Source organism: Maniola hyperantus, chromosome 25 (assembly GCF_902806685.2).
Source record: "Maniola hyperantus chromosome 25, iAphHyp1.2, whole genome shotgun sequence".
Classification (NCBI taxonomy): domain Eukaryota; kingdom Metazoa; phylum Arthropoda; class Insecta; order Lepidoptera; family Nymphalidae; genus Maniola; species Maniola hyperantus.
The window spans coordinates 6,100,713-6,116,573 of record NC_048560.1 but is presented as its reverse complement, the minus strand read 5'-3'; the positions used below and the strand labels follow the sequence as shown (position 1 = coordinate 6,116,573).

Here is a 15,861-nt window from a genome sequence, read left to right as displayed (position 1 = left end):
GTGCGCGAACGGACTCCCTTGAAAAAGGACCCCGGATGGGTTCGAAACTAGTCGGGCTAACGTCGACTAAACACGTTGAGTACAGCCGGGACAGATATTATTTAGAATCTAACTAATATTATAAATGCGAAAGTGTGTCTGTTTGCTAGCTTATCGTGGTCCACCGATTTTGACGAAATTTGGTACAGGGATAGACATTCCAGGTTTGGACAAAGGCTATTTTTTTTCCCGGAAATTCAAAGAATGGATCGTGAATTCTTGCCTAGTCTTTAGATCGGCTGCGCGATTGCGGGAGAATGACAGCTTCAATGTCACGATCGCAATCATCTCTGATTGGTTAACGCTCGCTCACTATTGTCTACAATGCATTGTTGCAAAAAGAAGCGCACAAATTCAGCCAATCAGAACAATTGAGATTGTAATAATGATTGATGCAGATTTCCCGCAATCGAGCAGCTGGAGAGTGAGACAGGCTTCTTTTTAACCGGTAGGGCGATTGTCTAAAACCTGCATCAATCATTATTACAATCTCAATTGTTCTGATTGGCTGAATTTGTGCGATTCTTGTTGCATTGCATTGCAATGCATTGTGGCCAATAGTGAGCGAGCATTAACCAATCAGAGATGATTGCGATCGTGACATTGTAGCTGTCAAATAACCGCGGTAGGGCCACGGGTGACTTTACGGCTTACGCCGGACTATTGCCGTCGCGTATCGCTATCGCACGCGCCGTGTGTGACCAGACCTTTATATATAGATCGAGATAACTGATAACTATATGCCAGTGGAAGAATCAGGCTTGTGGAGAAACACGCTAAAAACGAAACTGGCTAGGTATTTGACCTACTGTTTGACCAAGAACAAGTTTAACGTTTAACAACTTAACAAAACTTTCGATTTTATTAATTCTCTAGGTGTTATTTAGGCTGAGATCTATCATCTACTAGCTGCTCCGGCGAACTTCGTACCGCCTAACAGTCGATTCTTTTTCAGGATTTTTTAAAAAAAATTCGCTCCGTAAGAACCATCCCCGTACTTCAAGGAATTTATTTATTTATTTTTATTATTCGTGTACCAAAATTGTAGTTACAAAGTAATAATAAATTAAGTTACATTGGAAATGCATATCTCTAAACAGAGATTTCTTCCAGCTTCCCATTCAAGGTTGTGAGTAAGGCGTATCAAGAAGTGGAATATTATGAAAAAAGAATTAGCGAAATCGCTTCAGCTATTTTTGCGATTTGCGATCAGCGACACATTTAGCTATTCATTTTTATATATACAGGGTTATAGGAAAATAGGACACGATCCCGTTAAGGGGTTATAGTACAGGACATTAGCTATCAAACGACCCCTAAAGTGCTTATGCAAAAGTGTATCGTTTTCGAGTTATTCATTTTTTTATTTTTTTTTAGGTAAAGGGGTGTTTGCCACTTTAAAAATTAGTAAAAAAAAGAAACAATGTATTTCATCAGATTTTTTTTTATTTCTTGCTAGTGCATATCCTTGTTAATAATAAACAGTTATAAAACAAGAAAAATCTTCAAGCATTTTAAAAGTACAGCCCAAAAACTGTTAAAGTTTTCGATTTTTAAATTTAATACTTTGAATAACTTGCAAATTTTCTGTGAAAATTACTATGGCATTTATCCTGCGGATTATTTTAAAAACATCTACGTTTCGTTGGCTATCCATTGGTATAAAAAGATTACAAAAAAAAAATCATAAAATCAAGAAAAAATTACACAACAAAGAGACCAGGTAGAAAATTCAAACAAATGCTATTGCCAAAGAATTAAATCAGAATCAAAGTAAAAACGAGTTTAATGCAAAATGGTTAAAGATTATTTTTCAATGAGGTCAAAAGGTAATATAAAATCAGTCAAGTGCGAGTCGGGCTCGCACACGAAGGGTTCCGTACCATCGTACAAGAAATAACACTTTTTATTTTTTTTTATTTTTATGGCGGCCATTTTTAGACCCCATTGAAAAATAATGTTTAACGATTTTGCATTAAACTCGTTTTTACATTGATTCTGATTTAATTCTTTGGCAATAGCATTTGTTAAAATTTTCTACCTGGTCTCTTTGTTGTGTAATTTTTTCTTGATTTTATGGTTTTTTTTTTTTGTAATCTTTTTGTACCAATGGATAGCCAACGAAACGTAGATGTTTTTAAAATAATCCGCAGGATAAGTGCCATAGTAATTTTTACAGAAAATTTGCAAGTTATTCAAAGTATTAAATTTAAAAATCGAAAACTTTTACAGTTTTTGGGCTGTAATTTTAAAATGCTTGAAGATTTTTCTTGTTTTACTACTGTTTATTATTAACAAGGGTATGCACTAGCAAGAAATATAAAAAAATCTGATGAAATACATTGTTTCTTTTTTTTACTAATTTTTAAAGTAGCAAACACCCCTTTACCTAAAAAAAAATAAAAAAATGAATAACTCGAAAACGATACACTTTCGCATAAGCACTTTAGGGGTCGTTTGATAGCTAATGTCCTGTACTATAACCCCCTAACGGGATCGTGTCCTCTTTTCCTGTAACCCTGTATAGAGATAGAGCGCACTTTGACAACAGTTCACGACAGTTAAGGGAACTTCTAAAGGGCCTCATATACGGTACGATTCGTCGCTTCGTTCAATCTTAAGAAAATCGTGACGATCCATCGCTTCAAAAATTCCGTACACACACGAAACGATTGGTCGTTACGATCGATCATATCCTTTTTCGAAACGGAACGATAAAAACGCGCTCAAATAATTCAATATGTAACAGAGCAACGGATCGACGTGATTTTTTGCATGGTTATAGTTAAAGACCTGGAGAATGACATAGGCTTATACTATTTATATATAGACTTTTATCCCAGGACATCAAAGAGTTCCCACGGGATTTTTAAAACCTAAATCCACGCGTTTAATATGAATACGACAAACAAACAAGAGAACAGTGTCAATTCTCATTGTTCCAATAATTCCCAGACAGCTTAACACAAGTGGCTCGGATATACCTACAAAGGGTGACACCGTGGGGTCATAATATCTGTATACAAGCGATTATGTTACGAGCAGAGATGGACCTTTTCACAGGTAGCATGTTAAAAATCATGTGACAAGTAGCAGTTTTTAAAGTAGCATGTGTAAAATAACGAAGCAAAATCTGACAAATTAATACATTAAAATCCCACTTTATATTTCAAATGGTCATTGGTCAATGCTAAAGAGTATGCGAGCTAGAAAACTCGCATGAAGAGAAAACCAGTCTATAATCTACTAGATGATGCCGGACTTCATCCGCGTGGATTAAGATTTTTTTTAAATTCTGTGGGAACTCTTTGATTTCCCGGGATCAAAAGTAGCCATGTCCTTCCCCGGGATGCAAGCTATCTCTGTACCAAATTTCGTCAAAATCGGTTTGAACGGATGGGCCGTGAAAGGCTAGCAGACAGACAAACATAGACAGACAGACACATTTTCGCATTTATAATATTAAAGTATTAAAGTATGGATTTATCCTTAAATGACTTAAAAAGTACACAAGTCGCTGAAATGCGTAAGAGCCAAGAGGCGGTTAGGCGGTTAGGCGGCCAACTATAGGCGGTTCATAGGGCCTTGTTACCGCGAACTGACTCTGAAATGAAATCATGATACGAGTGAAAAACCTAACTCCAGAAGGTTTAAAGCGCCGGGAAAATTGCATCACTTACACGCTCCTTCGAGAAGGTTTCTGCGATTTCTTTATCATTTAAGTCAGCTAAAGAAAATTAGAGCTAAAGCAATGATCACTAATGCAATAAATGCATTTTGAGTTTTGTCTTTTGACTTTGACTTTAAAGTACAAAATAATTAAAGTAGTAAATCATTGTAAGGACAAAAAAAACTCCCTGTAAAATATCAGCGCTATTGATCTTATCAATCATTCCTAGTTAAAATGTAGCAAACGACTGTAAGTCCGAAACTCAAAAATATTTTTCATAAAAAATCACCAGTGAAATCACTGTGAAGAAAAAATAATTTCACCCAATTGAAATGATTTCAAAGCATCTAGCAATAAATATCAGCACTATTGATCTCGATCTTAGTTGCTAGTTAAATTAATGTAGCAAACTACGTGCGAAAATTGAAAAATCATTCTCTGTGAAAAATCGCTTGTGATATCACTGTGAATATAAAAAATAATTTCACCAAATGAAATGTAATAATGCCCACCTCTAGTTACTAGAAGGATTAGGGGAGTATGACACTTGAGAGGTCAATTTACATCCCTACGAAAGTCTAGCCTCTATGTTTTATATTTACGTTCGATGACTTACTTCAAGTATATATCTCAAACAGGACGTCCGAGTGTTTCTTTTAACTGATATTTTTTCCTATAAATTCAACATACCCTAACAGATACAAACATACGTATATAAGTACATGTACATAGACTGCCAAAATCATAACCCTTCCTTTTTGCCGGATTTGCCGAAGTCGGGTAAAAGGAAGGGGACCTAACTATAAGTCCCGCAAATTGCTATTGAGCTGGAACCATGTCTCATTAACATCGAAATGACGACATTTTGACGTCAGCCGAAATAAAAATATACCATCAGCGCGAAACTTCAGTCTAGTGCTGACGTCACTAAAATGACGTTCACGCGCATTAGCAATTTGCGGGACTTATACTATGCATCTAAAGCCTCTAAACTTTCCTATGCTAAGCGATGATGCTAGGCCATTATGTTTAATGTTTGCCGATGACGCGTGGGACGCAGGTTCGCAATCCGGCTTAATCATTATTTATGAAAGGCAAAAACTGTGGTGATACTAGCTGACCTGCCCAGGCATCGCTTGGAGACACATCATCGCCAGTTGAGTGGTATCTAGCCACGCCCGAACCACCCCGAACCCTCCCAACAGACCAGACCAGAGAAATTAAATATTTCCAAACTTGATGATGCTCGCGACTTCGTCAGCGTGGATTTAGGTTTTTAAAAACCCCGTGGGAACTCTTTGATTTTCAGGGATAAAAAGCCTATATCCTTCCCCGGGATGCAAGCTATCGCTGTACCAAATTTCGTCAAAATTGGTTGAATAGTTGGGCCGTGAAAGGGTATTCACACACGCACTTGTATAAGACGCTCATCACTGCATCAGGGGGGGTTTGTCTACCGCAAGGATGAAACAGTACTGACACCAGAATGCAGTAAGTTCGATGTCCAGGCAAGGTCAAGTGACGAAGTGTGAAAGTGAACGCAGCTCGGAAACTTGAGGGACAATTCACACTCATCAGCAAGGAACACAACGCCAGTCGCACTAGGCAACTAAGGGAATATAACGGAAAACGGGTAGCAGCGTCCTCCGTGCTACTACTACTATCTACTGCGATCACCATCAACTCTTCTGGGGTCAGGAAAAGAGCCTTCCCGCGTGATGCTTAGTTTTATACCGATCACAAGCACCCGGCGTCCGTGGAAGCAGCTACTAGTTACTACACAAACAGATAAGTAGGCTGACTAATCTTTTCACCACGATGGCCACCTTTAAGACCGAGCTATCGCAGTTGCGGATTTTTGGGCTGCCCGTGTTTGAGGTGACCGTTGACTCGAGAAGAAGAAGCCCAACCCTTCTGCCCGGCGCGAGGAGATTATGGACAAACGCTCCCGTGTTGGGAGAAGCCTTTAATCTAACACTCGCGACGATTCTGTTGTATTTCTCTAAACTAAATTTGGAGTATCTGCATCGTTTTCCTTTTAATATTGCTAAAACGGGACGTAACATGAGTGTTACATTTAAAGACTGTAAATTTTAGTGCACGCTACAAATTTAAACAATAGGCTTGCGACTGGTAGCTAAAGTCATGAAGTTTGACAGCTCTAAATTAAATTTTAAATTGTCTAACTGTGTCTGCCCTTTTCATATTACATTAGTAAGAAGAGGATGCCAATACTCTAAAATTTAGTTGTGTTTAAATACCAACATGGTTATTAATTAGTATTTACTGTCACTAACACTAAATATATATCAATTTTCCTATTAAATAAATGATTTATTATTTATATAAAAATATACTTACTGTAGAAATAAGACATCTGACGTCAAAAACACGAACAAGTGTGCACAGTCCCCGCACAATTCGTTCGTCAAACAATAAAACAATATGCGGTATGCCTACGCCTAAAGATCCGCCCACTACCTGCGTTCCTAATATATTAAACAACTATTTTGTTAGTAAATCCATACTAATATTATAAATGCGAAAGTGTGTCTGTCTGTCTGTCTGCTAGCTTTTCACGGCCCATCCGTTTAACAGATTTTAACAGATTTTTGGTAGGTACAGAGATAGCTTGCAGACTGGGAAGGACATAGGCTACTTTTCATCCCGGAAAATCAAAGAGTTCCCACTGGATTTTTAAAAAACCTAACTCCACACGGACGAAGTCGCGGGCATCATATAGTTTTAGATAATTTAGACATACTATGCACCAAAATAATTGAAATAGCTATACTACCTATATAAATACGTATGTAAAAGGAAAAGGTGACTGACTGACTGATCTATCAACGCACAGTTCAAACAACTGGATGGATCGAGCTGTTTGGCATGCAGATAAATATTATGACGTAGGCATCCGCTAAGAAAACATTTTTAAAAGTTCAACCCCTAAGGAGGTGAAATAGGGGTTTTTAATTCGAGTAGTCCACGCGGAGGTTCCGGGCATAAGCTAGTATACTATAAAAACCTAAGTCAATACGGATGAAGTCGTGGGCATCATCTAGTACTTACTAAAAAGAGTAAAGTCGTAGAGTAAAGCACATGACGTGCTAAGCTTTATATATTAGTCACGCATGTGTTATTATAGTGACGTAAGCACAGAGAATGTAATAACAAAAAAAAAAACGAAAACACTTGCGATGCGATGCAGTTATGCGATCCGATCCGTTGCGGATCTGTGGCGGATCTGTGACGGATTTGTAACGCAATCCTATTACTTATAGTTTACCAAAGATGTTTAATATATTATCTTTGAGTTTACTAGCTGCCGCTTCGTCCGCGTGGATTTAGGTTTTAAAAATCCCGTGGAAACTCTCTGATTTTCCGGGATAAAAAATAGCCTATAACCTTCCCCGGGATGCAAGCTATCTCTGTACCAAATTTCGTCAAAATCGGTTGAATGGATGAGTCGTGAAAGGCTAGCAGACAGATAGACAGATAATATGAGTATGGATGTATCACCATCTAAATATATATAAAAGGAAAAGGTGACTGACTGACTGACTGATCTATCAAAGCACAGCTCAAACTACTGGACGGATCGGGCTGAAATTTGGCATGCAGATAGCTATTACGATGTAGGCATCCGCTAAGAAAGGATTTTTGAAAATTCAATTCCTAAGGGGGTGAAATAGGGGTTTGAAATTTGTGTAGTCCACGCGGACGAAGTCGCGAGCATAAGCTAGTGTACCCATATTATAAATGCTTTGCCGTAGTCGGGTTAAAATAATAACTACATAAATAACTTTAACCAAGACAATATGTTCAAACATAAGCCGCACATGTTTTATACAAAGCAAAAACAAACAAGTCTTCCCGACGTCACATATTACACACACATATATGCAGGTACCACATACTGTGTACTGTGTACGTATGTGTGTGTAGGTGGAGTTTTAAAGTAATGAGCCCCAAGTGCTAGGCTTAATTGGAATGACGAGACATCGTAATGAATAATGCAGGCAGAGTTAACGGGCGCCTGCGATGTAGCAGCACATTGCAAAAATACCCAAATTATAGCTACGGCTATTGAACTTTAATTTAAAAAAACCGGTCAAGTGTGAGTCAGACTCGCGCACTGAGGGTTCCGTATTAGAATCGTATTTTATCGACATTTTGCATGATAAATCAAAAACTATTATACCTAAAAATAAATAAAAATCTGTTTTAGAATGCACAGGTGAAGACCTTTCATATGATACCCCATTTGATATATATATATTTCTCTCTCTTCGAAAGTTGAAAATACTAATTATTAGTTCATGACCACAATTTTTTTTTTGTGTGATCTAACCCTAAATTCACGGTTTCCAGATTGTTCCCCAAATGTCAGCTATAAGATCTACTTCCCTGCCAAACATGATTCTAGGTCAACGGGAAGTACCCTGTAGGTTTCTTGACAGACAGACAGACAGACATACAACAAAGTGATCCTACAAGGGTTCGTTTTTCCTTTTGAGGTACGGAACCCTAAAAAACGGTCAAGTGTGAGTCGGACTCACGCCCAAAGGGTTCTGTACCATCGTACAAAATATACCTAACATTTTTATGAAGAACACTGCTAGTTAATGACGGATTGCACCATCTATATTATGTGATTTAGTCAATTAATTTTTTTGTGAACACATTTTTTTAAAATGATGTAACCACAAATTCACAGATTACATTACACAGTTACTCAGTGAATCTGTAATAATGTAACTTAGTATAACTTAGTAGTAGATTCACTGTAACTGAATACTGATTTCAGTTAAATGTTCACTTTTCATTAAGTCTCTCCTAATCCTAATCCTGATAATATTATAAATGTGAAAGTGTGGATATTTGGATGTTTGTTACTCAATCACGCAAAAACGGCTGAACGGATTTGGATGAAATTTGGAATGGAGATAGATTTACCCTGGATTAGCACATAGGCTACTTTTTATCTCGGAAAATCAAAGAGTTCCCGCGGGATTTCAAAAAATTCGCGACTTCGTCCGCGTGGATTTATCCACGCGGACGAAGTCGCGGGCATCAGCTAGTAAAAAATAAAAATAAATAAATAAATATTGATATATGCGTCGTTACAACGAGGCTACACGTCACTTACAATTTAAAAATTTAAAAATTAAAATACCTAGTCATGAAAAATGGGTGTTAATCAGATGAGAGTAATTAATTAGAGCCGGCAAGCACGCCGCGCTGTGGCCTGTGCCCGACCCGGCCATCGAACCGCCACTTGTCGCGGCGCAGTTCGCATTTATGCCATAAGGCAGTAAAGTCGAGAGGCTGGCTCATTACACTATTGGTGAAAGTTATCAAAAAAAATCTCTGACCCTTATTATAAATGCGAAAGTTTGTTTGTTTGTTGGTTTATTGGTTTGTCCTTCAATCAGGTCGCAACGGAGCAACGGAGCAACGGATTGACGTGATTTTTTGCATGGGTACTATAGTCAAATACCCTGGAGAGTGATATATATAGGCTACTTTTTATTTAAGCAAAATGGGTGTAAATCAGATGAGAGCCGGCGAGCACGCCACGCTGTGCCCGACCCGCGGGGTGACTACCTAAAACGTTGCAGTAGCGACAGCAACGCGACAGCAGTAGCAATGCGACAGTTCATTTGCTGTCTCTCTTCTTCTTCTTCTTATTTTGCTTTGTGGCTATTGCTGTCTCTCTCTAACCACTGTTTTTACAGCAATGATCACGAGATTGACGCCTGTCGCTAGATACGTATTCACCCCGCCGGTCATCGAACCACAACTTGTCGCGGCGCAGTTCGCATTTATGCCATAAGGCGGTAAAGTCGAAAGCCTCATTAAACTATAGGTGAAAGTTATCAAAAAAAATCTCTCTGATGACGCGGACTTTTGAGCCATCACTCGACTATATTTAAGGCCTCTATCCATATCTAAATAAAAAATCGGTCAAGTGCGAGTCGAACGAAGGGTTACCATCGTGCGAGAAATAACGCTTTTATTTTTCTTTTTAACAAGCTTATGCTCGCGACTCACGTCCAAGTGGACTACACAGATTTCAAACCCCTATTTCACCCCCTTAGGGGTTGAATTTTCAAAAACCCTTTCTTAGCGGGTGCCTACGTAATAATAGCTATCTACATGCCAAATTTCAGCCCGATCCGTCCAGTACTTTGAGCTGTGCGTTGATAGATCAGTCAGTCAGTCACCTTTTCCTTTTATATATTATTTAGATACAGATATTTGGCATTTTAATAAAAGACTTATCAAGATTTGTAGGCTTCTGTTTTTAACACAGCAGAAGTGAAAGTATGGGTAGCGTGTGTTTCCAATACAAATTATGTAGGTATCTAGATTAAGTATGTATGAACAACTTCACGTCATGTGATTTTTTATTTTAATTTATCGATAAGAACTTATCAATAAAATATTAAGTATTGTTTATGACATATACCTATATATATGATAAATGATTATGCAATTTTATTTGAAACAGGTATAATTGCGTGTGTTAGTTTCGGTAATTTGTGATAAGTGAATCCATACTAATATTATAAATGCGAAAGTGTGTCTGTCTGTCGGCTAGCTTTTCACAACCCATCCGTTTAACCGATTTTGATGAAATTTGGTATAGAGATAGCTTGCACCCCGGGGAAGGACATAGGCTACTTTTGATCCCGGAAAATTAAAGAGTTCCCATGGGATTTTTATAAACCAAAATCCACGCGGACGAAGTCGCGGGCATCATCCATACTAATATTATAAATGCGAAAGTGTGTCTGTCTGTCCATCTGTCTGTCTGTCTGCTAGCTTTTCACGGCCCATCCGTTTAACCGATTTTGACGAAATTTGGTACAGAGGTAGCTTGCATGCCGGGGAAGGACATAGGCTACTTTATCCCGGAAAATAAAAGAGTTCCCACGGGAATTTTAACAATCATAACTCACGCAGACGAAGTCGCGGGCATCATCTAATCCATACTCATATTATAAATGCGAAAGTGTGTCTGTCTGTCTGTCTGTCTGTCTGCTAGCCTTTGCCTAGCTAGTGTTCAACCCATTTTGACGAAATTTAGTACAGATATAGCTTGCATCCCGAGGAAGGACATAGGCTACTTTTTATCCCGGAAAATCAAAGAGTTCCCAAGGGATTTTTAAAACCTGAATCCACTCGGACGAAGTCGCGGGCATCATCTAGTAAGTAATAAATAAAGTTTTATTGTAGGCACTAGGCAGTGTAAAAACACCAAAATCACAAATATTCAAGTTGATCAGTCAATGTCAAATGCCTCGTGAGTGCAGTGGCAGCATTGTCGACGAAGGTCAAGGTTCGCGGCCGTGACGGGTTGTTATGTTATTATGACGTGCTTATTTGTGCTAATCACTGTTAACTATTTTTTATATACAAACTAGCTGATGCATTTTTTGTCAGCCATTACCTGGATTACAAGTTGATGGTATTATGTCAGAATCCTTCACGCAAGTGCCAGTAACAACTGTATAAAGTTTCAACTCAATCGCAAGATAACGATCTATGGTAAACATTATTTGAGACAGATACCTTATAATTTTATTGATAAAGCTGTGATAGCCTAGTGGTTAAAACGTCCGCCTCCTAGTCGGAGGTCGGGGGTTCAATCCCGGGCACACACCACTAACTTTTCGGATTTATGTGCGTTTTAAATAATTATATATCACTTGCTTTAACAGTGAAGGAAAACATCGTGAGGAAACCTGGCACACCTGAGAGTTTTTCATAATGTTCTCAAAGATGTGTGAAGTCTGCCAATCCGCATGGCCAGCGTGGTAACTATGGGCCAACCCTTTCTCATTTTTCTCAGGAAATTGTTATAGGCAACTTTTTATCCCGAAAAGTCAAGAGTTCCCACCGGATTTTTAAAAAACCTAAATCCACGCGAACGAAGTCGCGGGTATCATCATATTATACGACATGCAACTCTTTAAATGCAAGCAAAAAGTAACTAGTTTTCTAAATAATCTAAACTATATTGATATGGAAAATCTACTAAAATTACAAATTTAAATTTAAAATAAATAATTAAAGCGATATCAAAACAACAACATAAAGAAACACACACAAACACTCACACACACCCCACACACATGCACACACACATGACACATTGCATGCTAATTGTTTAGACTTACTTATAATTTATTTGTTAACACCTAATCTATGTTTGAGACTGAGGAGGAGGAGCGGGGACCCTGAGACACAGGTTTATTAAACTTCCTTCAGGGTTCCCGAAAACACACAAAATTGTAAACCAACATATTTTTTATAAATAAATTTTGATTTCATCACCTAATAGTATATAGTATAGTTGGTAACTGCTATATTGCTATAGTAAATATATATATACAAGTATCTATTGGGTTTAGTTTTAATTGTTTGTGGTTGGTAGCGAAACGAAAGACCGATGCGTCACAGTGATACCTACGATCATATGGTGAACACCTCACGACTCACGAGTCGCATCGAAAGTAAAAAATCCACGGCGACTTTCGACGAGGGTTCGATCCCGTGCACGCATCTCTAACTTTTCGGAGTTATGTGCTTTTTAATTAATTAAATATCGCATGCTTCAGTGGTGAACGAAAACGTCGTGAGGAAACCTGCATGCCTAAGAGTTCTCCATAATGTTCTCTAAATGTGTGTGAAGTCTACTAATCCGCACATGGCACGCTTGGTAGACTATGGCCAAAACCCTTCTCACTCTGAGAGGAGACCCATGCTTTGTACTGAGCCGGCAATAGGTTGATCATGATGATGATGAAATTCCCAAATTGCACCTGCCGGGAATCAAACTCGGGACCTCCCACTTACAAGACCACAATGCCATCAAAGTCATAAAGCTAAGAAATTAAAATCAAAAACTGGCCTAGTGCGAGTCAGGCTCGCACACTAAGGGTTCCTTCTTCTTCTTTTTCTTTGCTCTGGGCTGGTTTCCGCACTTAAACGTACACCGAGGGTTCCATACTACAGTTGTATTTTTTTGACATTTTGGACAATAATTCAAAAACCATGATGCATAAAAATAAATAAAAACCTGTTTTAGAATGCACAGGTGAAGCCCTTTCATAATATGATACCCCACTTGATATAGTTATCTTACTTCGAAAATTGAAAATACTAATTATTAGTTCATGACCTCAATTTAATTTTTTTGTGTGTATTTTTGTGATGTAATCACAAATTCACAGTTTTTCATTCACAAATCCCCTTACGTCTGCTATAAGATCTACCTACCTGCCAAATTCATGATTCTAGGTCAACGAGAAGTACCCTTGTAGTTTTCTTGACAGACAGACAGACAACAAAGTGATAAAGTGACCCTATAAGGGTTCCGTTTTTCCTTTTGAGGTACGGAACCCTAAAAAGCTTTGAGTTACCATTCAGTAGTAATTGACTGCGGTAAGTATAGTAGCCTATTAATAGAGTAACTATTTCAATATGCATTGCACATGTCTGCATGTTGTAAGTGTTCTAATTTTATATCAGTAATTAGACAATTGGGCATACAATTTATAGTATCTATTAGGAGCTTCCTCTTTATATATTTACTAGCTTATGCCTGCGATTTCGTACGTGTGGACTACACAATTTCAAATTCCTGTTTTACCCCTTTAGGGATTGAATTTGTAAAAATCCTTCGTTAGCGGATGCCTAAGTCATAATAGCTATCTGCATGCCAAATTTCAACCTGATCTGTCCAGTCGTTTGAGCTATGCATTGATAGATCAGTCAGTCACCTTTAATATAATATAGACTTCCTTTATTATAATAATATTGTTCCTTCCTTTATTATATAATATAGTTTTCCTTTAATATAATATAGACTAGTTGATGTCCGAGACAGTGTGTGTTTTTTAAAATCACATGGAAATTTTTAGATTTTCTGGGATAAAAAGTAGCCTATGTCACTCTGAAGGTCTTTAACTATACATATGCAAAAAATCATGTCGATATGTTAAGCTACGTGATTGAAGGATAAACAAACAAGCACACTTTCGTATTTATAATATGGTTAGTGGCACTAGTGACTAGACTTAAATATGATGCCTGCGACTTCAGCCACATGGATTTATGTTTTGAAAAATCCAGTGGAATATCTTAGATGGTAAGCTAAGCTATCTCTGTACCGAGCAGCCTGGAACCTCATCCACATCTATTTAGCTTTATTTGAATCCTGTGGGAGCTCTTTAATTTTCTGGGGCCAAAAGTATCCTATGTCCTTCCCCGTGATGCAAGCTATTTCTGTGAAAAATGCCATCAAAATTTAAGTGTTATTATTTGTATGATGGCATAGATTCTTTTGTGTGCGAGTCTGTCTCACTTCTCTGGTATTTTTCTGTAATAACTAATAACCCAGCTAAAATCAGTTGTTATCTAATATCTCAATTTGGATTTGACTGTGGATTGGAACGTTTTTCAGAATATACATTCAACTATGTGCTGATCACATTGTGTTGGAATAATATTACTTGACAATAAGCAAGTTACAAGGAAACAATGCTGAAGATTTTTTGTTCAAAATACTTAAGCAATTATTAGCAATTTATCTCCTTTGTAGTAGCTCAAGGACGATTCAGTTATTAAACTAGCCATGGATTTTGAAAGAAATTGATTCCAAGACAAAAGAATGATCAAGTCGAGATTTGATGTACGAATGTGTACTCAAATTAGCTGATTTAACATTCAAGGCCGCGTCCGCGTGCTATTTATTAAAAATACGACCACTATATAGGACTTCGTGTCAATTTAAATACAAAAATCAACGTGACGACAATTATGACGATGTTCACATAACGTATGCGAGCGAAGTGCCGAAAAACCGTTAGAAATCGCCCGTGGACTTAGTGATTCACCCGCAAACTAACATAATGGGTTATTAAACGTTGGGACGATGAGAAAAAATAGAGTTTGGAAAGCTCCCCTACCTTATAGACATCTCCGTAAGTGCCCGAACCGATCCTCTGAATGAGCTCATACTCATCTTGCGGGTTCCTTCTAGATATATCTGAACTTAAAACACCACCACTATGCGCCATAATCACTAGCGAACACTAATCTAACATTTATTTACACTTTCATCTCATTATTCACATAATTAAGACACATAAACGTCGACAAATAAATTATTTTTTGCTACACAAACTCGACACAACACTCGACATCGCCTACGTTTGACATTTGACAGTTGACACCAATTGATTTTGACATCATTGACGGCTCTAACAGTATGACCAGCATTTAAATTGATGATCCTGCTAGCTGCAAGACTAAAAACTACTAAACGCTGCTAAATCGATTTGAAAAACCACTTAGTTAAGTTATCTATGCTAACAAATTAAATGAGATGAAATAATTTATTTGTACGAAAATTTTATTTTGTAGGGAATGTATAAAATAAAAAAATATTAATTCATCGTTTATCAATGGAAAAATAATCATTAATGTATATCATTCTAGCTGCTGTCCGTGAAGACGTCCACGTGGATTAACGTTTTTTACACTCTGATTTTCCGGGATAAAAAGGAAAATCATAAGTAGTTAAATTATTAAAAATGGTAAAAAAATTCTTTACGTTTCGTGTATAACTATCCAAGTAAAACTCAGTAAATGCCAAATTATATAAATGTTTTTCTGCTGTTTATTAGATTTTTTTCTAACCTACGACATCTGCTATTTCCAAATCAGGGGCTTAAGAATCCTACTAAAATCGCAGGATTCTATTACATCTGGTCACCCTGAGCTCTACCCACAGACAAGTTTGCTTCCGGTGTGGCCAGTGGCACCGGCACCAATAAAAGCCATAGAGTTAAATGGCGCGTGAGGAGTAATTTTGTACCTCAGAATAAATACCTGTTTTGTACGGCTCTCTTTATCACAGATATATAATACCTACAGATATGCAACTAGCGTAGCCCCCTCAGTCCCTCTCGCTCAAGCAGAGGTACTTACTTGTGAGATTCCTTCTGTTTTACGTTCGCTTCCACAGTTCGTTTCGGCTATTGTAGCCTAGTATACTGCAACCCACCATTGCACAATAATTTCAAAAACAAAAAAAACACTTATTTCTTCCAAATACTAGAGTCAACGTGGAGTCC

The 15,861-nt window shown here is 37.6% G+C and overlaps 1 protein-coding gene across 4 annotated transcripts in view; it reads right to left on the bottom strand.

The window, feature by feature from the left end:
- The window catches only part of hppy (MAP4K3-like protein hppy), a 51,096-nt gene extending 36,171 nt beyond the window's left edge, over positions 1-14,925 (bottom strand). For all 4 annotated transcript variants that reach the window (XM_034981892.2, XM_034981893.2, XM_034981894.2 and 1 more), the window contains exon 1: positions 14,692-14,925. In XM_034981892.2, coding sequence (XP_034837783.1) covers positions 14,692-14,802 — 111 coding nt within the window. In that variant the 5' untranslated portion in view covers positions 14,803-14,925. The remainder of the gene's footprint in view (positions 1-14,691) is intronic.
- Positions 14,926-15,861: the final 936 nt, after the last annotated feature.